The sequence below is a fragment of the Macrotis lagotis genome, chromosome 1, assembly GCF_037893015.1.
Source record: "Macrotis lagotis isolate mMagLag1 chromosome 1, bilby.v1.9.chrom.fasta, whole genome shotgun sequence".
Lineage (NCBI taxonomy): Eukaryota > Metazoa > Chordata > Mammalia > Peramelemorphia > Peramelidae > Macrotis > Macrotis lagotis.
Genome location: NC_133658.1, coordinates 854,601,473 through 854,624,399, shown reverse-complemented (window position 1 = coordinate 854,624,399; position 22,927 = coordinate 854,601,473). Strand labels below are relative to the sequence as shown.

The 22,927-nt window shown below is 43.2% G+C and overlaps 1 protein-coding gene across 7 annotated transcripts in view; it reads right to left on the bottom strand.

Annotated features, from left to right (window-relative positions):
- Positions 1 to 871: 871 nt before the first annotated feature.
- KPNA6 (karyopherin subunit alpha 6) overlaps positions 872 to 22,927 on the bottom strand; it is a 61,747-nt gene continuing 39,691 nt past the window's right edge. For all 7 annotated transcript variants that reach the window (XM_074217691.1, XM_074217690.1, XM_074217687.1 and 4 more), the window contains 13 exons: positions 19,129 to 19,262; positions 17,890 to 17,982; positions 17,102 to 17,201; positions 16,111 to 16,205; positions 15,439 to 15,570; positions 14,921 to 15,009; positions 14,065 to 14,164; positions 13,255 to 13,418; positions 10,241 to 10,319; positions 9,897 to 10,022; positions 9,071 to 9,198; positions 8,208 to 8,386; positions 872 to 6,370 (listed from right to left, as the gene is read on the bottom strand). In XM_074217691.1, coding sequence (XP_074073792.1) covers positions 6,183 to 6,370; positions 8,208 to 8,386; positions 9,071 to 9,198; positions 9,897 to 10,022; positions 10,241 to 10,319; positions 13,255 to 13,418; positions 14,065 to 14,164; positions 14,921 to 15,009; positions 15,439 to 15,570; positions 16,111 to 16,205; positions 17,102 to 17,201; positions 17,890 to 17,982; positions 19,129 to 19,262 — 1,607 coding nt within the window. In that variant the 3' untranslated portion in view covers positions 872 to 6,182. The remainder of the gene's footprint in view (positions 6,371 to 8,207; positions 8,387 to 9,070; positions 9,199 to 9,896; positions 10,023 to 10,240; positions 10,320 to 13,254; positions 13,419 to 14,064; positions 14,165 to 14,920; positions 15,010 to 15,438; positions 15,571 to 16,110; positions 16,206 to 17,101; positions 17,202 to 17,889; positions 17,983 to 19,128; positions 19,263 to 22,927) is intronic.

Here is a 22,927-nt window from a genome sequence, read left to right as displayed (position 1 = left end):
GCACTTTGTTCAAACTCCATAGCTGCTTATCTGGATACAGATGGCACTCTCCTTTGCAGATAGCCCAAAATTATTCCCAATTGTTGCACTGATGGAATGAGCGAGTCCTTCAAGGTTGAATATCACTCCCATGTTGCTGTTAGGGTGTACAGTGTCTTTCTGGTTCTGCTCATCTCACTCAGCATCAGTTCATGCAAATCCCTCCAGGCTTCCCTGAAATCCCGTCCCTCCTGGTTTCTAATAGAACAATAGTGTTCCATGACATACTTACACCACAGTTTGCTAAGCCATTCCCCAATTGAAGGACATTTACTGGATTTCCAATTCTTTGCCACCACAAACAGGGCTGCTATATTTTTGTACAAGTAATGTTTTTACCCCTTTTATCATCTCTTCAGGGTACAGACCCAGTAGTGGTATTGCTGGGTCAAAGGGTATGCACATTTTTGTTGCCCTTTGGGCATAGTTCCAAATAGCTCTTATTTTTTTTGAAAAGGGGCTCTTATGTTTCACGATTACTAAAGGGGTCCAATGACACAAAGGTTAAGAGCTACTGCATCCTACCATGCTGTCTGAGATAGGATGAAGTATAGTTAATGTAATTTTTTTTGAAAAATATTCGTCTTTCCTTAGATCTGGCTCTGAGTGTGGTCTGTGGTTCCAAAAGGTCTTTTGGCAATGTTCAAAGAAAGGAGGCTAACTGTCCCTAAAGCCAGAGAACTCAAGTACATGGCAGAACCAAAATTTGGACTGCCCTTTCCCTGAACCTTCTCTGTAAACCAGCCAGTTCACGCACTGTGTTTGGTTTCTTATAGCTACAAATTGTCAACCTCAATCCAAAGCAAGGACCTAAATAAAGGAGACTACTAAGAACTTTTCAACAGGTCTTTATTTTTGCATTATATTTGTTACACAGTGTTTGAAACCTAAAGAAATACATTTTTTCTCTTCCAATTGATGTGTATATAAATATCATTTAAGTCTGTACTCATCACGCTCAACTCCATGGTTTGTCTTGCCCTGTGTCCAGTCTAGAATTACCCAGCTGTGGCTAATGAATACCAAAGGGCCTAAAAGAACATTTGTGGATAGAAGGTGAGATAGCCAGATTTGTTGAAAAACCACAGAGAAAAATAAACATTTTAGTAAAAAGAGAACACCAGTTAATGTTTCTGGGCTGATTTCTAGAGGGAAGGTTGGGAACCTGCGGCACAGCCTGTTTCACTCACTCTTCTCTCCCTTAGTGGTTTGTAGTAGGAAGATTCCATAGACTGGGATAAGTCAATATCCAGTAACAATGAACTCCAACCCCCCCTTCCCTTGGCCAAAATTGGTCTCAGAGCATGTGATCCTTCTATTGGCAGGGAAAAAGTTTGTGAAAGCTAAGCTCTGACACAGACAGTTGTGAGGCAGAGAGTTCCAGATGTGCATCTATCTCTTCCAATACCTATCTTTTGACCCTTGAAATAATGACCCCTCCTCTACCCTGGGATTGTTCAGAGATAGGTTTTGCAAACCCCTAGGCATAGTGTGGATTGCCTATCTTTCATTAGTAGAAGTTTTAGGGATCCCCCGATGACGATCATTAGCCACCACAGATGACCTCTGAAGTAGTGGGGAACAGAGGGAAGCTTAGTTGCTTAAAGCAACCAATGAATGATTCCTCTACAGATCACCTCAGTGAAAAGCCTCTTTGCCTGCTGGTTCTCTACCTCTTGTCCTAGCTAAGGGCTGGGAATGTCAGATGCTTGACAAATAAGTTTGGAGTGAAACCTGCAGGTGGAGACTCAAAATGGGATCCAAGGTGGTTCCTTCAGGCTTCTGGGCAGAAGCCACAGGATTGTGCTGTTGTTTTAAAAGTCTCTGAGAACCCAAAAACTAAGACATAGATATAAGTGGCATCAGTGCAAAAGGACAGGGCAGAAAACATACACTTCTGCTTCTAGAAGGTCCTGCCTGATGTGCCTTCCGGAGTGCAAATTCATTTACCATAATCAATACCCCCCCCCCCACCCAATCCTCAACACTCAGAGGAGAGGGCTACTGGGGAGGATATCAGCTGAAGATCGAAACCTGGTAGCCACATGTCTCTCCATTTCCTGTCCCTACTCCAGACCCAGAGCCAGTTTGTCTGTCTCTGGCTCCCATTAACAGAGAACTTTGAGAGGCATTGGCAGTTAAGGACAGAATGGACATGCTGGTGACTTTGGCACAAGAAAAAAGCTAAGGGTCTCAAAGGTGGGAGCCCTCGGCCACTGTCCCCTAACTCAGATAACTCAGGGAAGGGAGAAGGAAGAGGCAATTTAGGGAGTCCAGGGAGCTACAGGGGGAGGCACCTCTAGCACAGAACCTATAGGTCTCTCCTGGGTTGGGTTTTCTTTCAAGGAGTCTACATGTGTCATACCAAGTGGATTTTCGAGTTCACATGATACAGAAGCACACGGGGACTTGTGCATACCAACAGTGCTGACCCAGAGAGGAAGAACATGTTAGGAGGGTCTCATGAACAATTTCAATTCTTCCTTAAACTTAATCTCCCTATAATACTCCCTAAGTTGAGAAGATAGTCTACTACAGAAACAACTTCTAGGGTGGGAATAGGCTGTTCTGAATCAGTATAAATTAAAGGTTCAAAGGGCTGCTGGCAGAGGGGGTTTCTTGGGTCCCTGGGGAGTTGAGAGATGTCTTGGCACATGTTCCTGTTTGCAAAGGGTCAAATCAGTGCAAGCCCTGAAAGGAGTAGTAGTTACAGCTAAAGCAAAGTATGAAGCTATTTGCAGCAGAGGACCATGAACCTCAGGAGTCCAGACATCATGATCATGGGGTTGGAACTAGAACATTTGGGCTGGATGGACCAGAGAGATAAGATGGCTGATGATTCAATGGCTCATTCAGTTAAGAAATACCATCCTCCTTCTCTTAGGTCCTTGTGTAATATTTTCTAGGAATATTAACAAAAAACTTAGATCTTAAACAAAAACATAGATCTTAAGCCTTTGATTATGGGTTACCTGCCTGTCAAACTCAAATTCAAAGTGCTCCAGGCTGACTGCAAAGGAAGAAGATTTGATTTCCTTCAAGTGCAAGTCTAGATCTACCCTTCTCAGATTGTTTCCTTACCTTCCATGTTGTCACCCTGTCAGCTCTCCAAGCTTAAGACTCATTCAGAGGTTGGAGACCAGGGCTTTAGTCAAAGAATAGCCAAGAAACCAGTGGTAGGCTAAGGGCAGAGAGAGGACGTGCAGGAATCTTGTCAGCAATAAAAATCAAAAAGGGCTGAGAACTATCAGAAAAAAAGTTATTTACCGAAAGGCATGAAATGATCCAAAGGAACCCCCCCCCCCCCGTATGGGGAGCATACTGAGGGATTAACAACAAATGAAGATGGAGTCACGACATGAGGTAGAAAGGCATGAGATGACTGAAGACCAAAGAAAAGCTTGATGAAGTCAATTTGCAGTTAGTATCTGCCTAGCTCTCATATACATGAAGTGGACTTTGAGCAATGGTCTGAGGGACATGCAAATCCCCTGTTGTCTGGACCACAGGGCTCCTAGTTTGATCACAAGGAGCTTCAGAGACCGAGATGCAGCTTAACATGAATTTACTCTTCAGATCAAAAACATGAATTAAAAAAAAAAACAAGAAACTTTTTCTTAATCTAAGGAAAGAATCTGGTGAATGACGCTAAAATTCCAGCCCTCTTACCTTCTTAGCAGCCAGTCAGTGACATTCAGGCATTCAGGGCTAGATTCCATAAGAGCTCAGAGCTCATGGGATCATAGAAGGGTGGGAAAATCTTTCATATGTGCCTCTTATCTATAGCTGTCAGTGTAACAGCTGCTAAGATAATGCCAGAGTCTGATACATCTTGGGATATGGAGAGGAAGAAAGGCAAATAAGAAACTCTTGGCCAATGTAACAGAAGACTTATGAATTCACCTAGGTCTTCCTGGTTCAAGAAAAGCAGTGCCTTGTTGGCTAAATGGGTCTGGGAGAACGGGGGGATAATGTGCAGAACTCTGCATGGTCTTATGTTTGAAATCAATAAAAAGGGCCAATTTATGCAAAAGCTTCCTTTTTTCCCCCGAAAGTGGGAGATATAGATTTGAGTTTTTATTCTGACCAACTGAATGGAAGACAGACAAATCCTGCTTATCAAAGTTTGAGTGTAAAGTTATCCTACCCTTGAAGTGACACAGCCTTACAGAGGCCAGAGCTTAAGTCTTTCCATTGGAGGCCTGGTTTCCTGCTCTCACTACTTCAAAGTGTCACTTGTTTAGCAGCAAATATTTCCTATTTGCAGCTGCAGGCAAAGAAACAAAGATTATGCTTTTGGGGAGAAAAGAGGCAACAGTTCCTCGAGGGGTAAATTCTAGATACTAAGTATACAGAGAGGCCTGAAGAAGAGCACTGCCATACCATGTCAATAACAGAATGACATTGGGGGAACCTAAGGAGGAAAACTCCCACTGTCTCTTCTGTTAGGTTTCTCATCTAGAGGGAGATTAGGTCACTGTCTAATGGGGGGGATCATCTGGCACAGTTGGGCTTGGTCAGGATCTTCTGCTCTCTCTTTGACCTTAGGATTACCAAGAGTCCAACAAGACTAAGATGGAACATCTTCCTCCTTTAGGTATCCCTTCCCCTTCAAAGACCTTTTGTTTACAACCCCTAGACCATCTTCATGTGCTCTGCTGAGGTGAAAATCCTGGGTTGACTCATGTCTGATCTGGCTTTGGGGCACTGAAGCTCAAGCAAGAAGGGAAAAGAATTGGAACCTATTAAGTGGGAGAGGGAGCTAGCATCACCAGGCCCTGTCTGCCTCACAGCATCCTATTTTATAGAAATTAAGACAGTTCATAGATCTGTTTCCTCCCCAAACCAGTTAAGACTCACCTACCTAATATATATAGAATATAAAAAATACAGAGCTTTGACATTCTCTCCTTTGTAAGTAAAATGAACATGATCTAGCTGTGGAGAAGGAACAAGAAAAGCTAAAGACACAAGTCTCTGGCAGTCCTGACATATGTTGCCATTCCGGCATCTCCTCTGTGGGAACCAGGCCGAGGTCTGCTCCTTTCCACCCAATAAAGGAAAGAAACCATCACCTGCCATGACTCAGGAGAAAATGTTGCCACCTCACAGCAGGTCCCACCACTGAGGGGGAGTTTCAAGTAAACAATGAAGTTAGGGGTTGCACCATTTTGACAGCTGGGTAGAGAGGGAGTTTTGGAAAAAGCAGGATCAGTAGCTACATCTGGGTTGTTCCACCATAGGGTTTTTACCATCCCTCTCCCTGAGGCCAACCTTGTAATCATAAGGCAGGCCCATCTCCCAAACCAGGTAAGGTGGGACTGGTTCCCCACAAGGTCCCCTTGTCCTGGGAAGGCAGAAAGGCAGAAGGGAAGGGAACCAGAATGGTAAGTAACATCATGGCAGTTTTCCCTTTTGCCATAGTGTACCAGTCACTGGTGTGAGCCAGGTTTTGAAAGGGGAACACTCTACTCATAGAGACCCAAGGATGTCCCTGAAATGCCAGGAGAAATTATAATACGAGTAAAATGTGCAAAAGGAAAAAAGAAAAAGCTTCAATGACTCAATCCAAGCATCCAGGATTAATATTCCATCAGAGCATGAACACTTATTTTTTGTTTTTGTCGTTTTGGATTCTCTCCCTCCCCTCTCCCCTGGGACCCCACTGGAATAATCCATCTTCTCAAGTACCCAAAATAAGACTTACACAGCCTGGGGCAGGGGCCAGGGAGGGACAAAGGGAAGGAGGAAGAGAAAAATCACCACAAAAGGAAAAAAAAAAAAAAAAAAAGGTGCAAATTGGTTACCTCAGTCCTCCTTTTTTCACCCTGGGTTCCTGGGTTAGACAGGTATGCAGCAAAAATATAGTGGGTAAAGAGGAAAAACAAGCCCCCTTCTCTCCACAAAAGCAAAAGCCTTGGCCTGTCCTCAGAGGGACCTCCTGGAAAGGGAGGGAAGAAGTGGGCAGCAAGGGCAGTCTCCAGGGCTGGGACAGGGAGCCTGGCTGTTCCTCCCTGTTGTTGTAGCCATTGCTGCTGCTGCCACCATCACTGCCGCTACTACCACTGCCAAGGACTGTATGGGTCAGTCTGTGGTGCTCTCTCTCCTCTCTTCTCCCTCCCCTCCCCTCCCCCAGGCAGGCATTATAGCTGGAAGCCCTCCATGGGGGCCTCAGGCTGCTGAAAGATGAACTGCTGCTGTGTCTCATCCACCCTAGGAGTCAGGCCTGTGTCTTCATCTTCCACACCAAAGTAGTGCTCAATGAGGTCAAAGGCCTTCTGGTAGATCTCTTGGTTTTCATGGCTCTGGAGAAACTCAATCTTGTCCAAGCCTGGGGGTGACAGAGGAAAGAGAAGTGGAATGAATGTTCTCCACTTGAATAGAAACCAAGTCTGAAATGGATCTCTGAGGCCCAGCCTCTACAAGCCCTCCCCATCTGCTCCCCTAATTCCTCATCCAAGTGATCATCCTATCTCCAGGAGAAGATTTCTGGATAGTTCTAAAAGTCAGAAGTTTTCTCTATCAAGTCTGTCTTTGGAAGTTATACTGGGCACACCAATATCTACCTCAGGGTACAAGCAGAACTGTCTAGAACCTTGTACATGAAACTCAGATGTACATCATGTGCCCCTTTTTGTTTCTTTTCCTCATAAGCTCCCTTGGCACTTTTTTTTTTTAGTTTTTGCAAGGCAGTGGGGTTAAATGGCTTGCCCAAGGCCACACAGCTAGGTAATTATTAAGTGTCTGAGCCTGGATTTGAACTCAGGTCCTCCTGACTCCAAGGCCAGTGCTCTATCCACTGTACCACCTAGCTGTGCCCTCCCTTGGTACTTCTAACAGATCTTCATAAGGCAATCTCTAGTCTGCTCATTAACAGTAGCATTTTCTAAAAGGACTTCTAACATGTGACCCAGAAACAGACAATTCTCCAGATGAAGAATGACCAGGGCAAAGGGCAGGTGGCAAATTGAAGGCTTTAAGCTAGTCACTATGGGACAAAAGGGAAATATGGGAATTTGGGCATGCTCCTGGCCTACAAGCCTTTTATCCTTTTATCCTTTATGGGTAATAACTTCCTTGATTAAGAAAGTGGTTGTAGGCGTGGCTAGGTGGCGCAGTGGATAGAGCACTGGCACTGGAGTCAGGAGTACCTGGGTTCAAATCCGACCTCAGACACTTAATAATTACCTAGCTGTGGGGCCTTGGGCAAGCCACTTAACCCCATTGCCTTGCAAAAACTAAAAAAAAGAAAGGAGGGGAGGAGAGGGGAGAGAGAGACACACAGAGAGAGAGAGAGAGAGAGAGAGAGAGAGAGAGAGAGAGAGAGAGACAGAGAGAGAGAGAGAGAGATAGAAAGGAAGAGACAGAGAGACAGAGACACACACAGAGAGAGAAAAAGAAAGAAAGAAAGAAAGAAAGACAGAAAGAAAGACAGAAAGAAAGAAAGTTGTCGTGGTCCCCAGGTATAACTACTTATTTTCTCACCTTCCATCAAAGTATGCCTACGTTGATACATTACCTTAGCATTAAAAAAAAAAATGAACCATGCTATATGTTTTCCTTATATATTAAATGCTGTAGAAAGCAGAAGGCTTCTATCTCTAAGACTAGCAACTACTGCAAGAACTTCAAAAATGGTTACTCTGACCACTTTGAAAAGAGTCACACTCAGAATTTCCTAGGGCCTAAATAACATTTGCTATATGAATGAGTCCTGATAAAGAAAATTCCTCAAGAGTCTGGAAAAGTCATCCTAGCCTTATCCACAGAGGAGCATTAGGCCAGAAACAATGGGATATAGTGGATAAAATGTTGAACTGGATATTCAACCCGAATTCCAGTTCCAGTTCTAAAATTTAGTAGCCAGATGACCCTGAACAAGTTACTTTACTATCTGAGCTTCATTATTGCTCCTACAAATAAAAACTACTTCCCCCTTACAAGGCTGTTGTGAGGAAGATGTTTGATAAGTAAGAAAGACCTCTAGGAAATAAGCTATCACTATCATATCTTATCAACTAGGCAACACTGCCTCTATTGGAATCCGTTTCTTTTATTGTAAAACAAAAACATTCACACACACACACCAGGATTATGAGAAACAAAATGCTAACTATAAGGCCCTTTAAGAATATTATTAAAGAAGGGGGATTCTAGATCTTACTTACCATAAGCTTCTTCAATGAGGCCACAGTAGGGGTTGGCCCCTGTGCCTGTCCGCTTAGCCTCTTGCTCACCCAATCGTAGGATGTTTTCCAAGCCATTGAGGGCAACCTGTACGATCTTAGAGTCCATCACAGTCAGCAAGTCACACAGAGGTTTGATGCAACCCAATGTAACTAGATACCTAGGAGCCAACAGTAAGATAAAGATCACAGGTTAACATGCACCAGAACACCAACAATTTTTGGCTTGTGGGCCTCCTGAGCCCCTAAAATTCCTCAGTATTAGGCTTCTGACCCATTGGGGGAAGCAGTGTCAACTCTGTCACTGTTTTAGGTGATGATTTTTGGCCCCTCAAGTCACACTCAGATTCTCCCCAGAAGTTTTCTGGGCTGCTTCTTTGATCACTTCACAAGGCCTATTTTAAGAATACAAAAGGGCATTCACTACTGTCAAAGATAGGTAGACTGCATGGCTTCCATTTGTTAGATATTACCTAAGCTAAATCTAAAGTATATTTTCTATCCATTTTTTGAAACTAACCATTTGTCTTTTTGTAGCCAATGTCCAAAAGATGAAAGAAAATCTAACAGCATCTGTGGCAATGGGAAAGCATAGGGCTCAGTCTTTTCTTAGATTCCACTATATCTCATAGGAGAATCAGTCCAGGACTTCCATGAAAATCCAGTTTGCTCTCCCTGTCCTTGTTTAGCTAGAATGGAGAAGGGCTTCTCAGGCAGTGGCAGCTTGGAGGAATATGTTCATGTGATATAAAATGGCTCTATTGAGGGATGTCACTTAGTGCGTGAGGACAGGAGGAAGGGGTACATAAGGTAAAAGTCATGGCGGAAAAGGGAATGCTAAGTACCTGATCTGTTCAGGAGTTCCTCCTGATGTGGCGTTGGTGATGGCCCAGGCAGCCTCTTTTCTTGTGCGGAATTCTGCTTTCTGCAGGATCTCGATCAACACAGGAAAAATATTTGCATCTATGACAGCCTGGAGCAGGGGGAAGAAAGGGGAGCATGTAGAGGTAGGTGATAGCTCTAGCTAAGGACTTTCCTAGTCTTGAGAATGGACAGTGGAACAGATCCTGCCAAAAGGAAGATTTGCATCCCAAAGATTTTCAGCTACAGAGTCTAGAACAATGAACCCAACATAGATAAGCAGAAGGAACAGTAGAGTACCTGGCTTAATTCTTATGGACCTACAGTCCACTAGATTCAATCTCACTTTTTTTTTTTTTAGGTTTTTGCAAGGCTAACGGGGTTAAGTGGCTTGCCCAAGGCCACAAGGCTAGGTAATTATTAAGTGTCTCAGACTGGATTTGAACCCAGGTACTCCTGACTCCAGGGCCGGTGCTCTATCCACTATGCCACCTAGCTGCCCCAATCTCACTTTTAACACTAAAAATGAAATCCTTCCCTAGAGTCCTTCTTCTTGGAGCTTCCACAGAATCAAAGACTTAAAAGGGCTTGAGGCTATCTCATATTTATTTGTTTTATTTTTTTTTTAGTTTTTGCAAGGCTAACGGGGTTAAGTGGCTTGCCCAAGGCCACACAGCTAGGTAATTATTAAGTGTCTGAGACTGGATTTGAACCCAGGTACTCCTGACTCCAGGGCCCGTGCTCTATCCATTGTGTCACCTAGCCACCCCTATCTCATATTTTAAACAAGAATTTTTTTTTCTTCTTTACCTGTATCTGGGCCCTGTTTCCAGCTGTGATATTTGAAATGGTCCAGCAAGCTTCTTTCCGTATTGATTCCTTGGGGCTACTCAGTAAGTGGAGAAGGCAAGGAAGGGCTGAGCAATTGAGGATCACCTGAAGAAGAAGACTGTAGTTAATGCATTCTTATTTAGGAGAGAGGTTGGCATCTGTCACTCTAATATTCATTTTGGTCTGGGAAACAAGGAAATTCCTGGCTTTGGACTCCAGGAACTGTCATTTGACAGTGACAGACTATTCTTGTAGGACATTTGTAAGTCTACTTCCCAGGAGTGGCCTCTAGAAGATGAGAGGCGTAGGCTTTTTCTCCTTACCTGGGTCTGGATGTCATCACCAGTGACAATGTTGCCAACTGCTCGAAGAGCGGGGGAGGCCACTTTGTAATCATTGTGCCTGCAGAGAAAGGGCAAGTCACAAAGAGAGTGGGTGAGTCTAGGGTAAATACCTAAAACACAGCTTTGTTGACTTTTAAGGAGTAGCAAGAAAAAAGTCTAGAATCTAGACTAGAGAAAAAAAGACCTTAGCCTAGCCATCTTGTTTTAGAGATGAGGAAACGAAGGCCTCCAAAACTAAAATTTTGACTCAACAGAAGAAATAAAACAGGCCCTGACTCCAAATCTAATGAGCTTTCCCCTAAATCAAGTTAACTTCATATTGATAGATCAACTAATCCAACTTGCAAGCCGACAACAAAACCCATCTATATCATTTCTGTTCTATCTCCAGGAACAGGGACTTCACTACTGTCTAGGAAGGTAAGCTCTAACCTCAAACTGAGCCAAAATCTATCTCGTCTACAACTGTAGCCATCACAGTACCCGTTTAATGACAGGTGGCACTCATATTGCTCATGACTTGCTTAAGGCTTTCTAAGTATTATCTCATTTATTTTATATATATATGTGTATATACATATATATATATATATATATATATATATATATATATATATATTTTTTGCTCTCTTCAGAAACTTAAGACAGTAATCAAATTTCTTCCCCAGTTTTCTTCCAGTTCTCCAGATGTTCACCCTGATGTCCCACACAACTGCTCACTCTTACTTACCCCACATATCTAATGACCTGCCAGGTCTTGCCATTTTTACCTCCTTCACTTTTTTCAGACCTAGGCCCTTTCTCACTAGTTACATCAGGCCTTTGTCATCTCTCTCCTGGGCTATTTCAAAGTCTCCTAAATGACTTCCAAGTCTCTCCCCTCTCCCATTCATTCTCTATGAAGCTTCCAAAGTGATCTTCCTGAAGCGTGGATCTAAGTCTATCACTTACTCCAATTCCAGTGGTTCCAGCTGCCATTAGAATAAAATAAAAATCCCCATTTGGTTTTTTTATTTATTTTTTTTAGGTTTTTGCAAGGCAAATGGGGTTAAGTGGCTCGCCCAAGGCCACAAAGCTAGGTAATTATTAAGTGTCTGAGGTCAAATTTGAATTCAGGTCCTCCTGACTCCAGGGTTGGTGCTCTATCCACTGTGCCACCTAGGTGCCCCCCCCCAATTTGGTTTTAAAGCCTGCTTAACGATATCCCAAAAGTCTCAGTGCAGTTATTAAAGCATAGAGCTGTACAGAGTCTTTGGGGATTCCCCACCCCCCGCAACCTAACAGGCCATCTGATTGTTTCCCACACTCCATCTTTGGGTCTCTCTCTCTCTCTTTTTTTTAAAAAAAAGGTTTTATTGCTATCTTCTCTTTCTTATACCATCATTGTCATCCCAAGTATTCTTTCCCATCTTATAACAAATAATGTTTTTAGAAAAGAAAAAAATCAGCACAACTGATCCAAACATTGAAAAACTTCAAATCCATGCAGTGAGTAATATCTGAGGCCCTATCCCCTCCAAAGGGGCATGTTGAGGGTCTCTTCTTGTGTCTTGTGGTTTGTTTGCCCTGGGACTTTTCAGGCACTGAGCTTTGTTGAATCTCTACTCAAGCACAGGCACTGACGCCAATGGTGTGTGACCTCTTGCCTTTGATCCCTAAAATGCTTGGCATTTGTTATTTTAGGATAAACTGGACTCATCAGAGGTGGCTAGGAGAGGAAACAGCATATATACTCAATGGGGTTATAGGCATCTGGAGTAAGAAGGGGGGGACAGGGGGAAGGGGAGGGGATGTGAGTGACAGAGGAGAGGATAGACCATGGGGGTAAAGTGGTCAGATATAACACATTTTTTTACTTCTTGCAAGGGGCTGGGATTGGATGGCCTGTCTGGGACCATGGGGCCAGGTGGATGCTGGGCCTATGGGGTGGTATGTGGACTCGGGGTCTTTTGGCCCCAGGGCCAGGGATCTGTCTGCTGTGCCACTCAAGTGACCCTACAGCAGAGTCAGAGTGAAAGGAGAGAAAATATAGTACATGGTAGCGGAGAAATACGAAAGGAGGGAGTTGCGATCAGCAATGGCAATGGTGGAAAAATATGGAAGTAACTTTTGTGATGGACTTATCCTAAAGAATGTGATCCACCTGCAACAGAGTTGGTGGTGCTGGAACACAGATTGAAGCACATTTTTTATTATTATTATTACTTTTTGGGGGGGTGCAGGGCAAATGGGGCTGGGTGGCCTGCCTGGGGCTGCATAGCAGGGTGATCATTGGGTGTCTGAGGCCGGATTTGGACCCGGGTGCTCTGGGCTCAAGGACCAGTGCTCTGTCCGCCACCCAGTCGCCCCTACTATTATTACTATTTTATTTATTTTGGGTCTTTTTTTTTCTTTTTTCTTTTGGTTTTTGCAGGGCAGTGGGGTTGGGGTGGCTTGCATGTCACACAGCTGGGTGATTGTTGGGTGTAAAGGGCCGGATGTGGGCTTGGGTGCTCCTGGCTCCAGGGCTGGTGCTCCGTCCACTGTGCCACCTGGCCATACCTACAATTATTACTATTATTTTTTTAATTTTAATTTTTTCCTCTCCCCTTTATTGCTCAAGCAAGTCTATATTTTTTGGGGGGGAGGGGGTACTTTGTTTACTCTTAAACAAGAATATATTATTAATGTATAAAAAACATTATTTGTACAAAATGAGAATAAATAAATATTAAATAAAAAAAAGGATAAAATGGAGAGCAAGAATGGATTCGTTGTCTTAGCATCCCCAGCACTCTACACAGGGCTGACCTGATGCATAGTAGGAACTTTAACAAGCTCTTCTTGGACTAATTATTCTGCTCCTTCAGTAATAACATCAGTGACAACCACTAGCATCCCACTGAAAGCAGGTCGGAGCCAGGCAGACAAGGGGCGCCATGCATTTGGAAGCCTGGAGGCCATGCCATGCTTCAAGGAATCTAATGAAAGACTCCAGCTCTTCTAGCACTCACATTAAGAGTTCCACCAGTCTCCGACAGACCCCTGAGTCTATGACAGCTTGGATCTTCTCGTTGGGACCATCCGACAGATAGGAGAGGGCCCAGCATGCATCTGCCAGCAAGTCGGAATCACTGCTGAACAGCAGGCGGGACAGCACAGGCAAACAGGGAGACACCTGTGGGCACAGGGAGAGTGGCTCAGCCCAGGTGGTAATGCAGGCCCGGGACCATGAGGCCCTTCTGGCAAGCATCTACTGTGCCTTCTGACCAAAGTCCTAGCCCCCAAGCCAGCTCTTAGAACAAAGAATGACCCTGCTTCCTGAGCAACCCTGTAAAATGACTCTTACTGGTAAAGGATTCTTCTCTTTTCCCCATTTTTACAGATGAGAAAATGGAGGCTGGTTTAAGAAAATGAGGTGATTTGCCCAGTTACCCAGCTAATTTGTCACAGAGCCAAGATGCTCACCTACTTTTTTTTTTATTTTAGTATTTGCAAGGCAAATGAGGTTAAGTGGTTTGCCCAAGGCCACACAGCTAGGTAATTATTAAGTGTCTGAGACCGGATTTGAACCCAGGTACTCCTGATTCCAAGGCCGGTGCTTTGTCCACTACGTCACCTAGCCGCCACCTACCCACCCCCTAGTGTTCTTTTTACCATTACCTTACCATGCTAAGATCTTTTCTGGGAACTCCCTCATCCTCAACCTATGAACAAGTTGACTACCTAGTACAGTAGTCAAGGAAAAGCCACCTATCTGGATCCGTTCTCCACTCTGGATTTGCACAGGGGTCAGAGGGTGAGCAGAGGCACAGCAGGCTCACCTTCTCAAACTCGGGGGGTGGATTCTTTCCGCGGCACAGGTTTGACAGGGCCCAGACAGCATTCCGAGTCATCGTCACCCGTGTGGATTTGGTGAGGAGTCTGAGGGAAAGGCAACACAGGAAGTCACTCCTGGGGTGTGTAGGCCTTGGGGGCTAAGCTTGGAGGAGACTCTTGGGATTTTCTCCTACAAACTCAGCATGACTGAGACTCAAAGTAGGTCAGGAAATTGGGCTGAGTGGCATTGCCACCTTATACCATACACTAGAAGAATTTCCTGACAGTGAAGGGTATAGAAGCTTGCTTTTCAAAGATCTTGGAGGGCACAGCCCTCCATTTTGACTTTATATGAGGTGGTTCAAATGTAGCCAGTCATCCACTGTTTGCCTGCTATGCATAAGGTAATGTATGCTGCTGACTCTTTCCCAGGTGCTACAAGTCTATTCATAGGACCTATTTAGAGTTGAAGGGACCCCAAGAGGCCATGGAGTCCAAGAGTCAGTCAGATAGTAAACCTTTTAAGTGGAATTTGAATCCAGGTCCTCTGACTCCAGAAATCATTTTCTTTCCAATGTAACACATCTTTTTCCAAATCATTTTATATATCAAGATATTGAGACCCAAGAAAGTGAAGTGATCTGCTCTACAAAACCCAGGAAGAGAGCTAGGGAGCTACAAGGTTCTTGGACTTGAAATGTCTTTTCCCACCTCACCAGGCAGCGTTTCAGAATTTCCCACATCCAGAAGCCTTTGCCTGCACAATGTTCTCTTCTATCCTACAACCCATAGGCCACACCAACTGCCCACTATTCACCAAGTCCAGGGATGCCCTGGGCAGAGGGGCCTGTGGTTACTCACATCAACAAGGGAGGGAGGATGGCACAGTTGAGGACATAGTCTCTGCAGACAGAGCTGTCACCAGCTATGTTTCCTAGGGCCCAGACTGCCTGAAAGGAATAAAATGGCATTCTGAACAACACAGCTTGTTAAGCAACAGACAATGGTGGGGTCATTGGGCCCAAACTGGACTCACTTTAGGGAGGATGACAAGGGTTCATTAATACAGAGAGAAGGATGATTTGCTCTAGGTCACACAGGCATCAAAACAAAGGCTTTTTTGTGGCACCACATGCCCATGTAGATAGGCAGTTAAGGCCAGTTCACAGGGCTATCCTAAGTCCTGTTGAGCTTAGCCCTTGGCCCAGTCACTCCCCACCCCTTTCTCTAAACCTTAGTAATGCCAATGACAGTCCAGGCCAGACCTTCCTAGAGCAGCATCTTTAGAAGCCCCTGGACAAGATCCTTCTACAGTCAGCAGTGATCATACATCTGCTCATGGCTTCAGTCACTGGACTCTGCCCACACCAGCTCATTACCTGTTCTTGTACATCTTCAAAGTCAGAGTTAAGTAATTCTATGAAGATAGGGACAGCCCCTGCTTCAATGACAATTTTGGTCTGTTGTGAGGTTCCTGAGGCAATGTTGGTCAGGGCCCAGGCAGCTTCAAACTGGAAGAAGTATGGTGGAAAATGGATTATTGATGTCTGTGTTGGGGAGATGGGAACTGCAACATGTGGGGTGGGGTACAACCCATGGTTCAGAAGGATCCCTCCCCCCTTATGTGGAATAGAACCCAGAGGTTGGTGATCAGCCGACTGCTTCCTCTAAGGAGCCCCAAGCCAGACATGCAGTAGGACCCTCCCTAGAGGTCAGGCTGGGGAATCACAGAATGTTAGCGCTGAAAGGGACCTTAGAGATCATTCAGCCCAACCTCCTTATTTTACAGGACTCGAACCCAGGTCTCCTGACTCCCAGTCCGGTGCTCTTTCCATTACACCACGCTGCCTCCCACTCGAGGCTGCCTGGTTTCAGGTGGTCTTGAGGGCGAGGGGGCAGATCCCATTTCTTGCCAGCTGCCTAAGGGGTGTGGGGGAAAGCCCTGTCACACCCTCTCGCTCCCCCCCCCCCCACCATCCAAAGTATAATAGCTCTTGAGGCAGGGAGCAACCCTGCTGCGTCTCTGTCCCCAAGATCTTCCCCGTAGTCACCTGTAATGTGCAGTTCTCGCTCCTCTTCAGAAATTCCACAAACCTGTCAACTACTCCAGGGGTATTGATCACCTCATCTATGGGAGGATTTGGCTCTGAGGGGAAAGGTCAAGAATTAGACGAAGTCTAGGCAACATCCATTCCCTGACTGGGACCTCCAGTCTATCTGGTGATAAAGATTAAAGATTAAAGACAATACACTTCAGGTGTCCTTTTCTCAAGCACCATATATGTGTGAGACTAAAAAAAAAAAATTCAAGTCTCTTCCCAGATAAAGTGTCTGGGCTTTATATAATCAGTCACCACTAAGCAGTTTTATATGAGCAAGTTACCAAGAAAGTTGTAATGTGCATAAAATGAGGGTAAAGGTAACTAAATTAAGATATAAGGCCTAACAATATACTTGTTGAAGATTGCATAACAAATCCCTCTCCCCCTCCCATCTGTGAGTGCCTCCATTTCTTCATCTGTAAAATGGGAATATTACTTGGTTACCTTTACCTTCATTAGAGAATGCCACAGAAATGCTGACCATTGTTATTCAGAAAGCAAGTGGCCCTGAAAAATGAGCATTCTTTTCTTTGTGTGTTCTGCTCCTGGGGCTCAGAAAAACTTCTAGAACCAGCAGAACTTAATGGAAAATAACAGACCCAGAGGGGAAGCTCTGAGCTGGACAATGATTAGAACAGATCAGATCTGCACAGGGAGGCTCTAAAATCTTCTTGACCACTTCTTTGACTACCTTGGTCAAAGGTGTGCAGGGTGGCCCTCTTGAGGTAGGGGAAGGGAAGCTCTAATGACTGCACTAAAATCCACTTGCTGGAGCTGCCCCCCACCCCCATCTGGGGCCAAGAATCCATTTGACTCCTCTGGGGGAGGAGTCTCTGAGGGATTTAAAGATGACTACCTGGCTTCTCTTTTCCATGCTAATTATCTCTAATTCATTAAAGAGAGAAATGTACTGCCAAGCTGTGCCATTTCAGTGTCTTACCCTTTGAGAGCAGCTTGCGGAATTTCTGGGTAGTTGCTAACTGTAAGTCGGTGTCTTCAGAAAAGAGCATTTCCACCATCTCTCTTGTGATCACTCTATCCTAAAGGGAAAGGATAGAGCTGGGACTTGATGAGTAAACAGAAAATTCAACTTCCAAGTCCCCAAAAGCCCATACCCAGAGCATCTACTATGGAAAGGCTCTTAGGGGTAGTAAGAAAATGCAAATTAAAATATTGTTTTAGGATTTAATGTTAGCAGTGACATTTGAAATAGTCCAACTCTCTTATTTCAAAGAAGAGAAAATCAGGTCTTTGCCAATGTCAAACTGGCTCTAAGTAGCAGAACAAACCCCAGCTCCTTCATGCCAAAGCTGGTGTTCTGTCTACTACTGTATCTTCTCCCTTCATGCTCACTGCATAGATATTCACAGGATATAAAGATCACTCAACAAAGACAATTCCTTCAAGTTTTATCTCAATTACTGCTGCCACATAGCTTAATGAGAAAAAAAAAATTTGGGATGCTCAAACTCTAATCTTATTCCTGAGGATTCTGAGATGAAGAACAAATCATCACTATCTTTCACTTGACATCCTCTGGCCATTTAGTCTATACAGACTATCAGGATAATATAACTAGTTTATCCCAGGTTGTGTTTTTTTAAAGATAAAAAACAAAAATGAACCTCTCCCAGTAAAATAATGGATATTAACAAGAACAACTATGACATGCCCAATATCAGAACTGCAAAAATTGAAAACCCCTAATATTATACATTCAGACCTTACCCCAGTGGTGGAACTGACATAGGAATCCATGAGTAGTGTGTCAAACATGGCGGCATCTTCACTAATTAGTTCTACATTTCTTCTTTTAAAAAGCTGGAAGTAAAAGTTAAAAGGGTCAATAGTAAACATTATCTGTTTGTTAGCAGACTCAGAATATTCAAGGTTAGGTTAGCCCTTCCCCTCTTTGACATATGTCTGTATCTATAGTCAAAGATAGACAATCTATCCAGAAGATTAATAAATTTGGACAAAATTGGTAAGTGCAAAGGTACTCAATGGGCTCCAAACTTACACCAAGAGCCAAGAAGAGCCTTCATTTGATAGGGAAACCCTAGGATGATGAAACTAATGGAAATCAGAATTGTCAGCTCTGCCTACAGCATCAGAAAGGGTGGATCTGGGAGTTCATAGAAGGAGGTAGGGATGATGAATAAGAGTTTAAATGCCATTAAATGCCTGACAACAGGAGAAAAGGCCACAAACAGGTGTTTTTTAGAGGGATTCAGGATATGTAAGACATGGCCATAGACCCCGAGTTTTCAGACTATGTGAGGAGGCAAATACATGGAAATAATTTATGAGCTATGCTTTTGACACAAATCCTAGATGAGTTCTGAGGGCAAAGGAATACCTTAGAGATATGATGAATATGGAAAGTTCCATTAAGTGGTAGGACTAGTGCTGAACTTTAAAGGCCAGGTAAGAAACAAGATAACTAGAGAGGACTTAAAGCAGGGGAGGTGGTACAAATTGGGGGCTAGCATGAAAAAAAAAAAAAGAAAAAAGGAGAAAGGCGAACACAAGTCTTGCTTGGGGTGGCTAGGTGGCTAGTGGATAAAGCACTGGCCTTGGAGTCAGGAGTACCTGGGTTCAAATCCGTCTCAGACATTTAATAATTACCTAGCTGTGTGGCCCTGGGCAAGCCACTTAACCCCATTTGCTTTGCAAAAATCTAAACAAACAAACAAACAAACAAAAGTCTTGTTCAAAGGGGGCAAGGAGTAGATTTAGCTAGCAGGGACCTTTCTTCCATCACCAATGGATGGGTGTAGGAAGATAGGAATAAGTATGATTAGAGATGGAGTCATCACAAAAGTTCTTGCATCACTTTGCAATATCCGATGATACCAGTCCTCTTTAATAGGAGAATGTAACAAATTTCCCCCCTGCTTTTCCCACCTTTGCAGAAGGATGGGGGTGGGGGATGGGGGTTGAGGGGAGGGTTGGTTTTATCCTCACCTGTTGCTCTCGTTTTTGTTTACGTAGCTGGATTCCCTCTTCCTCTCGCCGTCTTCTCATCTCTTCTGGGTTCAAAGCTTTATTCTTATAGCTCTTCATCCGGTAATTGTCCTTTCCTGGGCTCGCCATGGTTTCTAGAGAAATAAAAGAATGGCAGTCATCACTGATAAGAGGAAATTCCCTCACCTGGCTTTCTCCATCTCCCAAAATGGGCCAAGTCTAGAATACCTCTAAGCCTGCTCCCAGATGTTCCCACTGGGTTTGGATTTTGCTTTTGACTTTTGAAGAGGAACAACAATGGTAGGAATCTTATTGTTTGTTTGGTTTCTGCAAGGTGATGGAGTTAAATGACTTGCACAAGGTCACACAGTTAAGCAAGTATTAAGTATCTGGAGACCTGAATGAACTCAGGTCCTCCTGTCTCCTGGGTGGGTGCTTTATCCATCGCACCACCTACTGCACTAGTAATAAGCTTATTATACAAAACTCATATCTGGAAGAATTTGCAAATCAGGGGAATTAATAAAATCTTTTCCCTAAAATCCAGAAATAATGACAGTACTTAACATTTATGGAGTGATTGAAGGCTCCTTTCCCCTTAATCCTCGTAATAATCCTGTGTGTTGGGACACAAATATTTCAATCTGCATATCTCACATGTAATAAATGGCACGTCATTAGAATTCAAAGTCAGTATTTTCTATTAAATTGTAATTTAAAATTTTTTTTATTTAAGGCAATGGGGTCACACAGCTAGGTAATTATTAAGTATCTGAGGCCAAATTTAATTATTAAGTATCTGAGTCCTCCTGACTTCAGGGCCAGTGCTCTCACTGCACCACCTAATTGCCCCAATATTATTTTTATAGAAAGGCATTCTATATAAAAATTTTTCCTTATGTACAAGATGCCTAACAGAAACAATGTTTTGTTAACATTAGATTCTGTAAAATGAATGATACCATGAATACTTTCTTTAGTTCCTGTCCATGTCATGACCTCTTTAAAGAAGTAAAATATATGGCTGATACTTAAAGCCAGAAACAGAAGCTGAGCTCTTTTTTTTTCAGTTGACATATATCAACAGTTATCTGAGCCAAAAGGTATCTTGGATATCTTAGACTAATCTGGTCCTGAAAAAATGTCTCCACTCCAAAACACTCAATCGTCCATGTCTAACTTCTGCTTGAAGACTTCCAATGAGGGAAGCAATTGTCTTTTGAAGCAACTCATTTCACTTTTAAAATACTAATTTTCCATATGACCAGCTTACATCTACCTCTTTGTAAATGCTATTGAATTCTTCCTTTTAGGACCAAGAGGTAGCAGTCTCTCATTTTTCACAGGACAGAAATTAAACCAGCCCTTGGATGGGGCGATCAGTCATCTGCCATCCTGGTTGATGTTTTTTGGAAGCTCTTTCTACAAGGTGGCAGTTTCTTTTACTCAACACAGTACTCTAGAGGTATTCTGACCAGAAAGTTATTCCTCAATCATCACCTCTCCAGCCCTTTACAACTCAATGGAATTATAGTATCAAAGTTAGAACTCCCTCTTAAGATGCAGATCACAACATTCTAAATATATACAACTTTTATCCACAACTTCCCGTGATTCTTTCATAGAAACCCACCAAATGTGCCAAAAGTCTAGGTTACTAATGGAATACACATCTATTAGTTATGAATTTTTTCCCCTTGTCTTCCAATTCTCTGATAATTTCCTTTATTATTATTTCTCTAGGAAACATGTTACAGCCTACTCATATCTCCCATGTACCTTGGGTTGGCCTTTGGTAGTATGTAACATTTAATCTTAGATTGGGAAGTCTACAACTTGCTATAATGCATCCCTAGAAAAATAACAGAAAAGATGGGTCTTTGAATCAGACACAAGTTCAGGAGAAGGGGATAGAGTATTCCTAAAAGCACTCCCATTTCAGGTTGGTTTCCCCATCCTCTTAACAGCTGTCTACCTGCAGCATTTTTCCAAGATATATGTACTGATGAACTAATACTTTAGTTGGTTGCTTATCTGACTACATATCATAGTCTGAATAAGAATTATTCATCATTTTGTTTTTCCAGTACGAATAGTTAGGCTAAACTCTGCTCCAGATCTTTTATAACTATCTAGCAATGTCTGTCCCACTTTCTATTATTCAGTTCTGGTTTTTTGGTTTTGTTTTTTGTTTTTTGCTAGACAATGGGGTTAAGTGGCTTGCCCAAGGCCACACAGCTAGGTAATTATTAAGTGTCTGAGGCCAGATTTGAACTCAGGTACTCCTGACTCCAGGGCCGGTGCTTTATCCACTAGGCCACCTAGCCACCCCGTTCAGTTCTGTTTCTGAACTCAAGCATATTTCATCTTTCATATATTCAGCTCAAAGTTTGGGCACATCAAGTTCCTGTTGGCTTCTGATTTTGCTATCTGAAAGGTTAATTGTACTTTTCAACTTTGTATCATTCCTATACACATAAGTATCATATGTATATACATACATACATACATACACACACACACACACACACACACACACACACAGTCATCCAATTTCCTGATTAAAAGGTTAAATTATATGTACAAGACCAAGCACAGTTCTATGAAGATCTCTATTAGAGATCTTCAAAACTGTCATAAACTAATAATGACAGCTCCTTAGGTCCAATTGTTCAATTAGTTCTGAATTCTCCTAACTTGTACTAATGCTAGCCCAGTGTTCACAACACCAGCATTAGAAAATGTCTTATGTTTTGCTAAAATCTAGGTAATCTTGTCAAAAAAATTAAAAAGGCAAATCTGACATGACCTGTGCTTAAAGGAATACTAGCTTTTTTGTGATGTTTCTTTTTGAAATTGTTCACTAACCATCCCTTTAGGAAGATAGTTTAAGATTATTTTGCCAAGACTCAAAGTGGAACTGACTGGCCTTTCTTATACAAACTCCATTCTCTTCTTCCTTTTGAAATTCAACATTTGCCCATCTCCAGGTCCACAGTATCTTCCCCATTCTCCATTACCGTTCCAAATTGGACGGTGACTATATCAGTTCTTTCAGTATTCCACAGCTAGAAAGCACAATGGACTGAGCGGTTGGCCTAGAAGGGTGAAAAAACTGAGTTCAAATCCCTGCTAGAAGAGGTTGGCCATCTGAGTTTCCTCATCTATATAATGGAATGATAAATGCACCACATCCCAGGGTTGGGAGGATCAAATAAGATCTATTTGTAAAATGCTTAGTACAGTGCTGGCACACAGTAATTGCTTAATAAATGCCATGTCTGTCTCTCCCCTTCCTGTTCTGAGCTGCAGTTGTACATCCGCATCATCTATGAGGCAGTTTAAAAATTGCCTGTCCTTGGGGCAGCTAGTGGTGCAAGTGGATAGAGCACCGGCTCTGGAGTCAGAAGTACCTGAGTTCAAATCCGACCTCAGACACTTAATAATTACCTAGCTGTGTGGCCTTGGGCAAGTCACTTAACCCCATTGCCTAGCAAAAATTAAAAAAAAATTGCCTGCCCAAAGAAGAACTCACCACCCCTAAACTCATCCTTCTTCTGGACTTCCCTCTTTCCTAGGATGGCAGACTTGACTCTCTACTCCCCTTCCCCCTACAGATCAGACCAGGGGCCAGTCTTGCTTTTCCTTCTCTTACATCCATTCTCTTTTCTCTATTTATACTAGCACAACTCTCAGCACATCTCATCTATATACAACTCCCTGCACTGCCCCCCTCACTCTCATTTAGCTTCCTTACAGATGCCCAAATGATGTTCTTAAAGCCTAACTAAGACCATAC